Source organism: Perca fluviatilis, chromosome 6 (assembly GCF_010015445.1).
Source record: "Perca fluviatilis chromosome 6, GENO_Pfluv_1.0, whole genome shotgun sequence".
In the NCBI taxonomy this organism is placed as follows: domain Eukaryota; kingdom Metazoa; phylum Chordata; class Actinopteri; order Perciformes; family Percidae; genus Perca; species Perca fluviatilis.
In genome coordinates, this window is record NC_053117.1 from 1,313,589 (window position 1) to 1,330,226 (window position 16,638).

The window sequence follows — 16,638 nt, forward strand, 5'->3', positions numbered from 1 at the left end:
TTTAACATGCTGAACTTCAATATGACATAGGGCTCTGGCTATTATTTGTATTGCTTTGTTTGATTGTTTAATGCCACATGTGGACCACGTGGTCCTATTGAAGGCCCAGGGTCCAGGGCCACAGTTTGCCACTGCATCCCATAAATGCTCTCGATCAGATTCCTTTGTCTACTTTTGCAGCAGCACTACTTTCATTTAAAAGGCCTTTATTCCAGGTGATGTATTCGATCTCAATCATGGCAGCCTGAGATAAGATAATGATGAGACGTGTGACTGAACACCCCTCCACCTGTCTCCTGTCGACGGTTCTTTGGCCCGATAGCAAAATGGCTGACCTGTGCAATACGGCTTGTCATTATGACTGCCTTAAGGTGGCTTGCCATTTTGCCTCTTGGTCGTCAGTAGAACAGCACATTATTAGAGCTGCCTGGAGGTCAGACGTCTCCCCTGGGGCCTCTGCAACTGTTGAAATCCATCAATTGATGGAGAAGCTATCAGCCTACCTGCAGTAATTACTTCTGGAAATGCGATGAGGTTGGACTTGGACTTGGAGTCTTCCCACGCACCAGTGTGGCTACTCTAATTATCCCTGCTCCCTTCTTATTCTGAGTGACAGAGGTACAGCATTCGACTAAAGCCAGGGCTTGTCCAGGACGTTGCTTCCCCAGCTGTGCACTGGTACGCCTTTATCAGCGGGGACAACAGAGTCGTGTTGTCATTGTTGACACCGGCACCGCTGCTGATGGGCAGCAGAGAGCTTTGTTTCTACCGGTCTTACACCCGCCTCTGTTTATCAGCGGATAACAGGCGTGGCTGTGCAAGTATACCCAGTGAGAATGGGCATCCGTCCACTGCCCATAAGCTTGAAAAGAACTGAGCCACTGGGCGACAATAGCAATTGGCGGGACCTTCCTCTATCGACCAGGCTGTCAAGTTGGGGCCACACTGGCTGGGGAGGGGGTGGGGAAGGGGAGAGAGAGAAACGAGAAATAAACAGATATCCGGCCTGCAGGCTGGATAGTTGCAAAAGCCTCCTCACACAGTTTCTGACTGGCACTTCCTGTATGGCTCACCTCTTCCCTCCCTAAGCCCTGTCAAAACAGGGACAAGAAAAGCCTTCGCAGACAGCAATCCTAAATGTAGGCGTAGCACTCAGGCATGCACCACTCCTTTAACGTGTCTTTCAAGATATGTATATTAGAGATTCCTTTTTTCCCTCTTGTATCATAGCGGTTTTCAAAAATCTCTTGCAGTTACCTTTTAATACTCAATTTTGAATGTTGTTTTTGTACGTTTTGTGAGTCGGCTGAAACTGTGTGTACTGAGTGTTCTCTTTCTACAGTAAAACAAACTTGAATTCCCTACAAAATATAAAAAAAAAATGTAGAGCGTTGTCAGATAGAGCTGTATATCTGTATATATAGAAGCAGCAGTGCCTATTTTTGTCCAAATGACCTTAGTCATGTTACTGTAGCAGAAAATAAAATGAAGCGAAATGCGAAAAACAAATACAGCACACGATCCACGACGCACAACCGAAATAAGCATGACACACACACACATTAATATGCAGCATCTCCTGTGAAGTCAGGAGTGAGCTTGAAAGTGAATGAGGCGGAAAGAAAAATTGCTTTGTGAAGCAGGTTGTTCTCTGTGCTGAGTGTGATTTGTTTATTAGGTTAACCTTAGATTAGATTTTGAGATGGCAGGACAAGCACTGGCATATTAGATTTATACCGGAGCTAAAATGCTTGGACTTCACCATCAGCTTGTTTACTGCTGAATCCTCTACATCTAACTAATACCTGCATGTAGAAAATGTCCTTATGGATATACAGTGTAAACGCCGATTCAGTCATATGTCAGTACAAACTCACGTAACATCAATGCCATGTGTCAACTCATTGGCCATGAATGTCAAATAACAAATTGTGTTTACGCTCAAAAACGCTCACAATATGATTCAAAAGGATTTAACCAAAGCAGTCAGCAGTGAGAAACTTTCAATTACTGCCGTTGGAATAATTGGAAGATGGGGACTGGAATCATTGGGCAGATGGTTTCCTCCTCTGCTTATAATATGTAAATGAGTGGGGAGAGAGTGCAGAGACAGGGATGTATGAAAGGAGAAGAGAAATGTTAAAGAAAAAAATGTAATACAAAATGGATTCTTAAACACAAATTCATGAGTCACCAACCCTGTTAGTCAGGTGGAATGAAGGATGTATCTGAGGAAGTGCTACATTTTATGCAGAAGGCCGCTCTTTTGTTTATATGTGAATTCGAAGGCTGGCCTTTAATTAGCCATTGTGGACTGAGGTAACCCAGGGAGGAAGCTCCATGCATTTCATAAGATAAAGATATTATTGACCAGAAGGACTCAAATAACCCCATCCTCGCCGGGGAGTGATCCATTTCTTTGTGGAAAATGACATACATATCACAAGTGGAGGCGTTAGCATTCATGAATATGCATTAAATGTGTCATCTAGGGTCTGCTTAGGCACAACTGATCTGCTATTATAATCTAGTGTTACAAGCGTTTCTAAAATAGAAAATGAAACATTTAAAATACAATTCAAAATACAAAACACACATTCATCCAAGTCTGGTATAGTCTTCCTGTACTCTTAAAACTACAATAAATCTGACCGTGTTCTTACTGTAATCATGAAGCTCAATTTCTTTCCATTCCCATCTGGACCATGCTCACCCATGCTAGCATTAGTATTGAAGAAAATATAAAGATTTTGTCAATAAACTTTTTACTTTTAGTAATGGGATCCTACATGGTCACGCTATTTTCTGCTCATTTCACATTTGAGATTCCTGTTTTCATTTTCTCTCTTGGCTCTTCTCACTGGGCGGGACTTAGTTAGAAACACATTCCTGTGCACCAATTAGCATTTCATATTTGAATCAAAATCTGATGAATGGGTTGTTTGGTCACTGTTTCTGATCAAACCACACTCACACAGTCCTGATGAAACATATTATCTGTGTTTATTTTTAATTTGATTGTTGCTTATTCAGACATGAATATTGAATGTTATACAGCAATACGATATGAAGTTGTCAGGGGCTTACATGACACAATAATAGTAGTACAAGTGTGTGCGAAACACATTTACGGTTTGAATTGACGATATTGTCTCATGGCTGGATCACTTGTTGAATCCCAAAGGTTTTCTTAGCTACAATATCTACAGTGAAATCATTTTCTCTGTCTTTCAATTGCATGTAAAATCTGTCCTGCCAGCGGTTGTAAGCCCTTAACTCCAAATCTCACTGTACGCTCGGCTTTTCTCTGGTGCGTGCAGCTAACATCTTTATTCCCACTGCTTCGCGTACAGCCAGATTTCTCAGGGGATTCAGACAGAAAAGAGACCAGCAGAGCGGATAATCACGAGAAAAACAGTTTAAGAGATTAATTTATTTTCATGATCACAATCTTTGCTCGTGTGGGTGTGTGTGAGAGAGAAAGAGAGAGACAAGTCTACAGTGCAGTATATGACTAGTAGTTGTGTTGACAAGGCACTTTTCCTGTTTGAAAGTGTCCCAACTGTGCCCCTATGTAAGGCTGAAGAGCTGTAACAGCATTTATATTCTCCCAGATCAACCGTTCAAACATTGCTTTTTCAACATCTTATCGTGCTTCATCTGTTTTTTGTTGAAGCAAAAGAAAAGAAAAACAGTTATGGGCAAAATCAAATGATATTGAAGCTGTATTGTTACCATTTAAACCCAGTTTGTCATACTCAAGGCAATTTTCCTGGTGTGAAAGAGCTGAGCCTCTGTTGGCTGATTTGTTGCCTAAAGTAATCAAATTAGATTTTCTAGCAACAGAGCAATAACGGAAGCTATTAAGTAAAGCAGTAAGGAGGTGTATGCACATTCACGACCCTTGACCAGGTGCTCCACAATGGTGAAGGAGAGACAGTGACAAAGAAAGATTATAGCTATACGCTGGAGTGATTCTCCCTTTGTGGTTTAATCCACAACATTGCATAGTTACTTGATGTCCGTGGGCTAAACATCCGTGTCTGTGTGTCTGCGTTGTGTGTGTGTGTGTTTGACAGAGATCAGTTTAAAGCGCCCATATTATGCTCATTTTCAGGTTCATAACTGTATTTTAAGGTTGTACCAGAATAGGTTTACATGGTTTAATTTTCAAAAAACACCATATTTTTGTTGTACTGCACAGCTCTCTCTCACTGCTGTAGATCCTCTTTTCACCTGGTTTCTGTTTTAGCTACAGAGTGAGACCTCTTTTCATCTTCTTCTTCTGTACTATCTTTGACTGCACTCACACATGCTCAGTAGTTCAGATGTAGATCATGTCAGCTAGCTAACTCTAGAGACAGTAAAAGAAAGGCTGTTTCTCCAACTTTGGTCAGTTACAAGGCAGGATTAGCTGGGAGACTTCTAAATGAGGGCACACATGTAAGTAATTCTTTTGTAGATTATAGTGAACTTGTGTGTGTTGTAGCAGTGCTTTGCTATTGAGAACGACGTAGCATGCTAGCGTTAGCATTAGCGTTAGCATGCTAACGAGCTAACGGTTGTGGTTAGCCAGCTCATTTCGGACTGTGACGTCACAGTCCGAGCCGATTTTGAACAGCTCACCAGGAGACTGAAGGCAGGACACATTCAGAAACCATATCTCACTCAAAACAGCATGGATGGATTTTTTTCAAAGTTTGTATGTGTGTGGAAGCACCAGAGACACAAAAGAACACCCCAAATCCCAGAAAAAGTGATTTTTTCATAATATGGGCACTTTAAGTTAAATGCTGCGTAAAATACCACACATCAATGCAGAGTGCAGAGCTGACGCTTTCTCTTCTATTAAAGTGCTCATATTATGCTTTTTGGCTTTTCCCCTTTCCTTTATTGTGTTATATATGTTTTTGTGTACGTTACAGGTTTACAAAGTGAAAAAGCCCAAAGTCCACCCCAAAGACTTACCATCTCCAACAGAAAACACTGTTCACAAACTGCTCCAAACAGCTCTGTTGTAGTCCAGCCTTTACTTCAGAGACAAACGTGGTCACTTTGTAACACACGTTATAATGCTCGCCTAGCTGCTAGCGTGGCACACCCTCATACTCTGCTTCTGACTGGCTAGTAGTCCTTACCTAGCTACTGCGCATGTGCGACTCCCAACAAAGATGGAACAGAAGTGTGATGACTCACTCTGTAGCTAAAACAGAGAGCTCAACACACAGCGTGAAAAGAGGAGCTGCAGCAATGTGCAGTGCAACAAAAATATTGTGTTTTTTAAATCTAAACCACATAAACAAATTCTGGTACAACCTCTAAATACAATTATGAACCTGATTAAACCAATTAGCATAATATGAGCACTTTAAAGGTGCAATATGTAATACTGACCGCTAGTGTTTAAAATAGGTACTGCAGTACAAATTTGAAATACTGGAGAGAGTCGTCTCCCCCGCCCCCTCCTTCCCAGACTCGAAGTTCACGTTGGTTGCCAAGCTGAGACCGGAGCATCCGACAATGTTGCTAGATGCTTGTCTCACATAGCCAGACATTACTCGGCGTTACACAGCGGAGTAGCTAACAGCTATGATGCTGAGATGCTGGCTATATTGACAGTCATAAAAGCTTGTGCTTATGCAGAGCTCTGTACTCAACTGACAGACACACTTCCTCGACTTAGAAACCGCTAAAAATAACACTACCTTCCCTTCCTCTCCACGCGACTGAAGTACACACTTTATTGGCTTTGAATTACGGCAACAATTGCTAAACACACTGCAAACTCAAGGTCCTCTCTTCCAAATTTACAGCCCCCCTCTCTTGGCTTCAAATAACTCACCGTTGTCAGCTACGGCCACTGAACAGGCTACATGTTGTAAACAGCCGTGGCCCGCTTGCCTGGTCCTCCGGTAACGTTAGCAGTTAGCAGGGTTAGCATGGCGGCGTTAGCCAAGACCAGTTGGAATCACTTTACTGGCTGTGTCTCAGTTGTTTTTGCGAGTAACCAACTCGGGTACTCTAACTATATAATTGAATGTGAGTAGCTAAACAAATGTTGAAATGACATAAAATGCCCGTCCCTAGGAATTGTGATAAATTAGCCTAAAGCTACTGCTTACCTGTTCAGGAGGAAATTAGCCAACTTGGCGTCATTTTGGGTTCTAAGCTTTCTCCATATTTGAAATACGTACATCTCCAAAATGTATCCGGGGTTTGTTATGTCTCTGGTCACACAACTGTTAGAAACATGCAATTTTTTTGATGTTGGGTAGAATCTATCTCTGTTGATCCCGTTTGTTTGCTTTCATGGCTGTACTACCGTTACAGCTGTAGCGTGCTGGGTTTATGTTTTTACAGGTATATCTGGCAACCCGGCCTGGCTGTCAAACTGGGCCGTTGATAACAACACAAAGGTTAAAACTCCGTCACGGAACGGAAGCTTCAAAAGGAGAAAATACTGGCATTAGCATTGTTATCAGAAAAGATAGTATTTCAACAAAGCATGTTTCCTTAATATCTGATTTTTGGATTTTTTACAGTAAATATATAACATATTGGACCTTTTTACTAAATGTATTTACATTTGTTGTATTTTACATTCCATTCTGTGAAAACTCTGAAAAAAGTTTTAGTTAGTATCATAAATTCTTACACACATAAATAGTTTTCCTTCCTGAAGATGTATCTGCGTGAACCTACCTTGAACCAATCCTCTTTTCTTATCTATCTATGTTCGCACATCATCGAAGTGAATGAGGCGATTGATAGAAAATGTATATATTCTTGTGTGTGTCATTAAACCTTTAGAACATGGTGAACTGAACACTGCTTTGTGTCACTGAGCGCTCGCAACTGCTTTCAGAATCAACTCACAGAGTAGAGGATAGCATACAAACCACAAAGCAATCGTGATGGCATTGTTTCATAACAACTATTTTTGTATTTAGAAATACACTATGCACATATGTCACAATTATTTTAGATTCTGCCTTTGTCAGACTTTTATATAATAATCACCAAAGTACATATAATTACATTATTTAATGTGATGAAGCTTTGATACAGGTGAACTTTCTATAATGTTTTAATCAAAGTAGCAGGCATAATAATAATAATAATAATAATAACAAGACTAAGAGTCTACAGCGATGCTCAAAGTGATAATGCTAAAATGCACATTTGTAGCAGGTATAATAATTTCCATATTCACCTTCTCAGTTTAGCATGTTTAGCATGTGCTGAGATTTGATAATAAGCACTAAACACATAGCACAGCTGAGGCTGATGTGGATGTCATTAGTTTTGCAGGTTAAAAATGGACTTGTAGTAGTGCTAGATGAAAAGTCAGAGGATCACCAACATTATCTGGATTTATTCTATCGGGACCATGAATGTCTGCACTAAAGTGTCTTTCTTGGAAATCAATCTGTAATCCCATCTCTAGAGCCACACACACGTTAAAAAGAATATTCAAGTTGCCTTTAGTTTGCGCATCTGATCTGATTCATTTTTTTATTGCCAGGACCACACGGGACAGCGAGGACGAGGATGATGAAGACAGGCGAGGACGAAGCTGCACCCTGCAGTACCAGCATGCCATTGTCAGAGTCCTGACCCATTTTGTAGCTGAGTCAGCTGATCCTCGAGGCCAGACCAGCTTCATGCTGGGAACTGATTGGCAGGTGGACATCACAGAGCTGGTGTGGGACTTCCTGAAGGTAGAGGACCCCCAGATTGCTCGGCTCCTGGACAGGAGGATACTGGTGGGACTTGACATGGGGATGACCACTATCCAGGTAGGCCATGAGTTAGCTTTAAAGGGAGCTGCATACTAGTTTCATGTGTAGCATTCAGAAATGTCACAGGTACAGTTAAAGAATAATTACAGTTTATTGCAGCTAGGATCTTATTTTCATAGCTTTGGACTAGGTCTGGGCAATATATGTATATTATATCTATAGATGAGGCTAGATATCGTCTTAAATTTTGGATATCGTAATATGACACAAGTGCTGTCTTTTCCTGGTTTTAAAGGCTACATTAAAGTAAAACTATGTAATTTTCTGAACTTACCAGACTGTACTAGTTGTTATTATTTGCCTTTAACCACTTCTGATGATTATTTATCAAAAATCTCATTGTGTAAATATTTTGTGAAAGCACCTATAGTCAACCGTACAATATCATCGCAGTATCGATATTAAGGTCTTTGGTCAAAAATATTGTGATATTTGATGTTCTCCATATCGCCCAGCTCTACTTTGGACATCATTTTTTACTACTATTAGTAATGATACAGATGTATTCACCATGTTACCCCCAATCGGCACTGTCAGACAACCACCCACCAAGAGCCTGGGTCTATTCGAGGTTTCTGCCTAAAAGGAAGTTTTCCTTGCCACTGTTGCACTAAATGCTTGCTATTGGGGGAATTATTGGACTTGTTGGGTCTTTGTAAATTATAGAGTGCGGTCTAGACCTACTCTATCTGTAAAGTGTTTTGAGATAACTCTTGTTATGATGTGATACTATAAATAAAATTGAACTGAATTAGGGCTGCAGCTATCGATTATTTTAGTAATCGAATATTCTACCGATTATTCCATCGATTAATCGAGTAATTGGATAAGAAATACTTAGTAAGAAATACTTAGTAAACAGCAATAGTAAATATTTATTATTGCTGTTTACTAAAAAAAAGGAAACCCGTCGCTTGTATATATACAAAAGACTGGTTTCCTTTTTTAGAAAAAGCAAAACATTTTATGGCCAAATTCCAAGACCCTTAAAAAGAAATACATTACAATAGTACATTTTTGGTGGCCCAAATGTTAATATTTTTCACCCAATTCCCCTTCTTGCCTCTGGCTCTTTGCACTGGATATGCAAAAGAGCTGTTCACTGACCAGAGGGTTTACAGCAGGGCTACTCAACTACACTGTTCTGGGGGACACATTTTCAGAAGCCTAATACACAGTGAGGAGCATAGCTATATCTATGGTGAGGAGAAAGAATAAAGAATGCATTATGACGTCTTTCACATGCATATTAAGTAGCCATGCTGGGGGGAGGAGCCGGTTTGTCTCGGCAGCAGCTACATTTCCAAAGATTAGAAGCAAACTAATAAAAAGTTACACTACAAACCGACAGCTTTCGTTTTAGCTTGGTAAAACATCGCTATTAGCAGAGTAGCATGCTGCAGGCTAGTTGTGTAAACAGCGCTATTAGCAGAGTAGCAGTAGGTAGTTGTGTAAAACATCGCTATTAGCAGAGTAGCATGCTGAGGCTAGTTGTGTAAAACATCGCTATTAGCAAGTAGCATGTTGTAGGCTAGTGTGTAAAACATCGCTATTAGCAGAGTAGCATGCTGCGGGCTGGTTGTTAATAAAAAACGCTATTAGCAGAGTAGCATGCTGCAGGCTAGTTGTGTAAAACATCGCTATTAGCAGAGTAGCATGCTGCAGGCTAGTTGTGTAAAACATCGCTATTAGCAGAGTAGCATGCTGCAGGCTAGTTGTGTAAAACATCGCTATTAGCAGAGTAGCATGTTGTAGGCTAGTTGTGTAAAACATCGCTATTAGCAGAGTAGCATGCTGCAGGCTAGTTGTGTAAACAGCGCGGTGGACGAGAGCAGCAGACGTTAGCTACCTTGTGTCGGGTTAGCTCCGTGGAATGATGAGTACACTGGAGGTTTGTTACAGAGGTGATGTAGCAGCATGTTTGCAGCTTAAAATGATCCCAAACTTTCTGTCGTTTTCTCTCGCCTGTCTCTCCCTTTTAGACCCTCGCTATTTTCGTCTTCCTTCATTTGTAATCTGGGCCGTCAGTCTTGTGCATAGACAGTATATAAGGTCTTGTGTCCGCAGAAGCGCAAACCTCTTGTGCGCTAGTAATAATCCTCCGTGCGGAAACACAGTGAGCCGTACAACCTTAATTACATTGATTTAACGAAGCTTCGAGGCAAAGAATTTTGCTTCGAGGATTTTTTGTAATCGAATTATTCGAGTTATTCGAAGAATCGTTGCAGCCCTAAACTGAATTGTTAGTTGCTGAAATCTGCTAGTTGCTGAAACATGGCTAAAAATGACAGTGGATACGACATTCAGTCAGTCAGAGAGGTCGTAAACAAACCCTCAGGTTAGCCAAATCGCATTGTGATCAGGGGTGTCGGACTGGGGGGAAAAGGGGACTGAGTACCCAGGGCCCTCATGTGAGGAGGGCCCAAAAAGATGCTAGAATGAATAGCTGTGGATGCGGGGAGGGGTCCATAGAAAATGCCCTTTCTACAGGGCCCAGAATTTTGTGCTACGCCCCTGATTATGATTACCTAAATTATACATGCAAACGTGTATTAAAGTATACAGGCCGACTTCCTGGTTCAACCTTTTACCCACTGTACTTTTTTTTAAATCAACTAAGCGTTCAATCGGCTAATCATTTCAGCTGGACTTGTAGGCCTATATATTGTTGGGTAGTTTAAATTTATAATAAAACATTGCAAAAATCTTAATTTGTAAAGTAACTAGTACACTAAAGCTGTCAGATTAATGTAGTGGAGTAAAAAGTACAATATTTCCCTCTCAAATGTAGCGCAGTTGAAGTAGAAAGTTGCATGAAAAGAAAAGACTTCAGTAAAGTACAAGTACCTCAAATGTGTACTTAAGTACAGTAATTGAGTAAATGTACTTAGTTACATTCCACCACTGAGTGCTAGTCATTTTAACATTCCACTTGTGTGTGTTCTACCATCTGCCATTGCGAGAATCTCTTAAAGCTTCAGTCACATTTGTGTGACAATTATTTGAATGTCTCAAAACTGACGCGCCGGTAATGATTTCACTACTGTCAAAGTATCATCAAATTGGGATCATTCAAATTATATGAAATCTGATATTAAACAAAATATATGAATGCCAGATGTATTTGTGTGCTGTCAGCAGAGACACATGTTGAATACATAATATACTGTAGGAACATGAACATATGGTTTATTCCAGGGACAATAACAGATGTCGCTGTCGCTGCTGCGGTTTGAATAGTACCTCTTTTTTGTCTGGTGCACACAGGTGCTTACCAGCGTGTACTGTGGGCTCTCAGCAGTGAGTGGGTCCTCCCCCTCAGCCCTTTGGTTTTTCATGCTTTTTCTGGCTAACTGGATGAATATGAGACATCTGTGTGATTGGAATCTGCTCCCTGGCGTCGAGGACTCATCTGTCTGCCTGTGCGCTGACGTGTATTCACCTTCGCGGAAACATCCACGCTCTCACACGAACGAGCACTAACCGGAAAACATGACGAGCGCGAAGGTCTGACAGCTGTTGACTACCTGTGCCACGCGCCGCACAGACTGATGCACAAGGAGACGTTTATAAAGATATGCATGCAGAGAAACTCACACATACCACACCTGGCATTCATCATCAATACAGTTAGACTTCCTGTTTCTGAATTGGGGTTAAAGTGTTCCTTTCCTCTGGCTCAATCAAAGGGAATGGCTTCTTACCTGCAGGAGGAATGGGGCTTGGATGGCAGCCGAGTCCAGTTGTTGTTTGATCTATACAGCCTTAGTAAAGAGATAAAATAAAAAAAGTAGGTTTTGCATATTGCGCAGGGGCTTGTGAGCTTTTTATGTTAGATCAAACATTCGGGAAGACATTTTCTTAAATCACCTATAACTCGTGGTAATCCGATTTATTTTTTTTTCATGTCTGTGACATCTTCACTACTAAGTGCTCATTGATGTGATGTTTTTGCATTCCACCTGACTTTTTTCTGCTTGTTTCTCATCAATTTTCTGTTGATGAAGTTTCTGTTGGTGCTTTTGCTCTTTTTCTCAGTTCAGCTTCAGTTGCTGTCGCTGCTGATTTCTCCTGGGAAAGACCTCCCCAACCCTGGGTGTTTGGAGCAGGAAATTCAAATTTCATGAACAGGCTATACAATAGGTTGAGTCACTATTGCAGAGTAGCACAGCTGTAATTGATCGTACCAGAATGTTATTGCTCGACTATTTCAGGGGGAATGTTGTGGGAATGTGTTCTTGATCTTTTCCTTTTTAAAATTCCTGTAATGCCTGTAATCTTTTTTCTTCTCTTTTCTGTCTTCACTGTCTATTGCACCTCCCCAGGTGTTGTCTCCGTTGTCAGACTCAATTCTGGCAGAGAAGACCATCACAGTGGTGGATGACAAAGTGACCATCACAGAGTTGGGGGTCCAGCTGGTGACGGGCCTCTCTATGAGCCTGCAGCTCAGTCCCGGAAGCAACAGAGCCATCCTGGCTACCACCACCACGCAGGAGATTCTGCAGAGCCCCAAACAGGTCAGGATGCTTCAACGATTAGTTGATTAATCGAGTCATCTATCGACAGGAATCTAATCAGTGACTTTTTTGATGTTTGATTAAAACGATTTAGTCATCTTTCAAGCAAAGATTCCAAACACTTGCTGGTTCCAGCTTCTGCCATGTGATGATTTGCTGCTTTTCTTTGTCATATCTGATAATAAACTGAATCTCTGTATATTCTGGGGTGTTGGTCAAACAGAACAAGCAATTTGATCATCACCTTCAGATCACTTTAGGCTGCATTTCTCACATTTTCTTTGTCATTTTATATACCAAACAATTAATCGATTAATTGAGGAGATAATCAGCAGGTTAATGGATAGTGAATATAATTGCTGCAGATCCTGTACATAAGAGACATGAAGTAAAGTGTGATATAAACATTAAGCATACTGTAGCTGACCAGTAGTTACTTGCAAACACTATTTAGCCAGGTCTGATTAAGACAGATAATGATGATAGTGAGTTTTACTCCAGTAATTATTAACGCCTCCTAGCATATTTGATTATTCCTCAATGGTCTGATGGCCATTTAATGAAAGACAGACATTTATATTATCTACTAAAGCCAAAGAAAAAAATGTGCATTCTGCAGCTTTGATTACCATGCATTTCAAAACAAAAGACTTCCTTCCCGATTTCATTTCACACCCTCAAGGTCCTTGAATGAGCAATGTTCCAATCAAAGAAAGCCATGAGTGTGCATGTGCTCGTGTACAATTTTCTATTTGTTTGTTCCACACCATCCCTAACCCTCTTAACTCCCAAGGCCTGAAAGCAAGAGTGTGACAGAATGTGTTTCCTTGGGCAGCTAATGGAAACGGGAGCTTAATCTCAGAGCATGCAAAAGCAACACCACGGATTCCGCTCTAAAATATGACTTACAGCCCAAACTTTCATATTTTGCTTCCCTTACTCATGTGCCCTGCCTATTGTCATTGTGGCCCCTTTGATCTGCCCATCAAGCCCCCTCACAAGTTCTCTGGAATGCTCCTTTACATTCCTCGCTCTTCCTCCAAGGAAGGAAGGATGGGAAGGCCATTGTCTACACTATCTCCCCGCGCAAACTGTGAAGATAAGCAGGCAGCGCTGCACTGTAAGTCCTCTGGTGTCAGTAATTAGGGAGCGTTGACAAACCGCTGCAGGGATCTACTTTTGTGCCTTTGGGGATTTGTCCTTAGGCAACATTAAAAGGCAAATTCGGAAATTAAAGTAGGAGAAGGCATAAGATGCCTATGTATGGCAAATCCTCACTCGCATGAACAATGTTTTATGTTACTATTTGATCTTTTCCGCCTATCTTTTCATCTACATCCCCTCTTAGTTTAGAGAGTAGCTGCTGAGATAGCAGAACCTTACTAAGCTTGTACTGGACTTACAATGTTTTCCACAATTAGAAAGCTCTATAGAAATTGTTAGTGGATGTGGTGCATAGACAAAAGGAACCTTCAATGCAAATAATCATTGTGTGTCTCATGTTTACCAATTCACTGCACTCCTGAGAGTAAAAGCCTGTGGCAACAAGCAATGGCATATTACAGAGTACCTGGACAACATCTGTTTAAAGCTCTAACTACCCAAGAAAGACGCCTTGCAATTTCATAATAATTTCCCTGCTAATACAATAAAAGCAATTTGATCTGTTCCATTTTGTTTCCATGAAATGAGGCTAGATGCAGTATTTTTCCGTTATTTCCATTTCTTTGTTATTACAAAAGCACAACATGTTGTCTATGTGTCACTGCCTACTTATTTCTCTCTCTCTCTCTCTCTCTCTCTCTCTCTCTCTCTCTCTCTCTCTTTCTCTCTCTCTCTCTCTCTCTCTCTCTCTCTCTCTCTTTGCATATTGTTGTTTGTGTGTGTTCTCACAGGAGGCCTTGATCAGCGCCTGGCTACAGTTCAGCGACGGCTCTGTGGCTCCACTAGACCTGTATAATCCCGACTTTTTTGTCCTGACGGCCACCTCCCTAGATGAGGAAATAGTAACAGTGCAGCAGAACCCCTCGTGGAAATGGCCTGTCATTGTGACGGAGGCGGAGGGCCAAGGCCTGCTGGTCAGGGTGGAAATGACTGTTTGCGAGGTCTGCCAGAAGTTCAAGCGCCGCAGCATCCTGGCGGCGGGGAACTGTAACGTCAGGGTGAAGTTTGGCCACGGTGACAGCTCAAGGGGAGGGATCAGCGACTACGGCCCCGATGGAGACGATATGGACAACAAAGGCAGGCTCTCCCCCTCCCAGGACAGGACCGGCCCGGACACCCACTACTATGGCAGCTCCATCTCTGACATGGAGGACGGGGTGTTGAGGAGAGCCACCACCACTAGAAGCGCAATAATGCGCAGACCCAATGGGGATAAACTCTCCAACGATGGGAATCAGAACATGCCGGTTGACTTTGCTGACTTCCCCGCACAAGTGGACCTCCCCCGTGGCCGCAACATGGACGACGACCTCATTCACACAGCTCGCGGGCTCACTGACCTGGAGATCGGCATGTACGCCCTGCTGGGGGTCTTCTGTCTTGCCATCCTCGTCTTTCTCATCAACTGCATCTCCTATACCCTGAAATACCGCCACAAGGAGCTCTCGATCGAGGGCCAGGAAAACCTGAACCACGCCCACGATTGGGTGTGGCTGGGGAACGAGGCGGAGCTGCTGGAGAGCCAAATCAGCCTGTCGCCGCAGCAGGAGGAACAGACCTCCATGATGGACTCGAGCAGCGGTCTCGAGGAAGGCAGCCACTTACTGAACGGAGGGTCGGCCCAGAAGAACGTGCAGGGCCAAGTGCACCGGGCGGCAGACACAGGGTGCATAGCCAAGGACAGCAAAGGAGACTCCCCCACCACCAAGAGGAAGCGGGTCAAGTTTACCACGTTCACCACCATCCCCTCAGACAGTAGCTACCCCACTGTTAACACGCTGACAGGAAGCCACAGCCAGGACATTAAGTGGGTGTGCCAAGACGTGGAGCTGGGAGACTCCAAGGAGCTGCGCAATTACATGGAAAGGTTAAATGACAGTGCTTTAAAAGAGGTGGCATAATGTACTGTGTGCCCTTGTAACAAACTCACCCTTATGCCTTTCAGAGGAAAGTGGGTCTGGACAGAAAATCGGACCTGGAAATTGACTTTAGAATCACCCCAAACTGCCAAAGGGTCATTAAATGAAAGAGGATTGTCATGATTCCACAAGTGACTGATGATGAATCACTCATGAAAGACATGTCAATAACTGAGGACGTCAGGAGGTTCTTTTTTTTTCATTTGTTAATCAGATGATTACCTTTTTATCATCATTTTATTACTGCAGGGTTTAGATAGAATGAACCCGGGACTGATCTGCAGCGACTATGTGTAACGTGTAGATTTTAAAAGGAACAGTAACACAACTAGATAGATGTTCTGAATGTGAGTGTACATTAAATGGTTTTGGGAAGTTTTGTAACATTTTGGATATTAATTTCTTACGCCAGATCCTTATTCTGTGGAAGAGTTCTGGAAAGGCCAAAGTAGCAACAGGAAATGTTTGCATGTCGATGAAAAAAAAAAAGGCACAACTCTCCGGTTCATTCTCATCTTCCTTAACACGGCAGAAGACCTGTTATGTATATACCGAACAGTCTCCAAAGCATTGTAATGTTGCTCTGTACATTGTATTTTCATAACATTTAAGAAATACACAACAATGTCAAGAGCGTGTATCAGCTTTTATTGACCGCAGCATCATAAGGCCATTCATTTCTCAAGTCCTAAGTACAGCTGACGAATGTGTTTGAGGAAAGGGGACCCACTTACACATTCATCCTTGTATCAAGAGTATTCCATGAGATGTAATTTACCCACAAGCCACAACACATTCTGCTCTACTTTAATGCTGGTGTCAATTAATACTCTCATCTCGTGCATTAGAACTCAGTACCCTAACATGACAGCCAGTGTATCTATGTAAGGGGCTTTTAAACTAAATGGCTGGACTGCATGGTAATGTGACATTTCCTACTGCCAGCCCCAAGTTTAATGTTTTGTCAGCAAATTAAGGTCTCGTTAACCTCTGTCCCATGGCGTCTGGGAAAAGCATACTGATGGACAAACTAGGGATGAAATGTGCTCTCCACCTCTTGGGCGGAGTGTGGATACAAAGAGGGATAATTACAGGCAAGGTGGGAAGTGTTTTCTTTTTTTGAAATGGATCTTTTATCATTCAGATAATTGCACAAATAATAATCAGCCTGGAAACATCCTAAACAAAGGTAGGTCAGTGAATGTTATTACCATCACAGTGGTGTTGGCTGATTCC

At 42.0% G+C, this 16,638-nt stretch overlaps 1 protein-coding gene across 2 annotated transcripts in view; it reads left to right on the top strand.

The window, feature by feature from the left end:
- The window catches only part of si:dkeyp-14d3.1 (transmembrane protein 132C), a 172,154-nt gene extending 156,119 nt beyond the window's left edge, over positions 1-16,035 (top strand). For both annotated transcript variants that reach the window (XM_039804456.1, XM_039804458.1), the window contains 3 exons: positions 7,526-7,799; positions 12,128-12,319; positions 14,215-16,035. In XM_039804456.1, the coding sequence (XP_039660390.1) occupies positions 7,526-7,799; positions 12,128-12,319; positions 14,215-15,384 (1,636 nt within the window). In that variant the 3' untranslated portion in view covers positions 15,385-16,035. The remainder of the gene's footprint in view (positions 1-7,525; positions 7,800-12,127; positions 12,320-14,214) is intronic.
- The last annotated feature ends 603 nt before the right edge of the window (positions 16,036-16,638 follow it).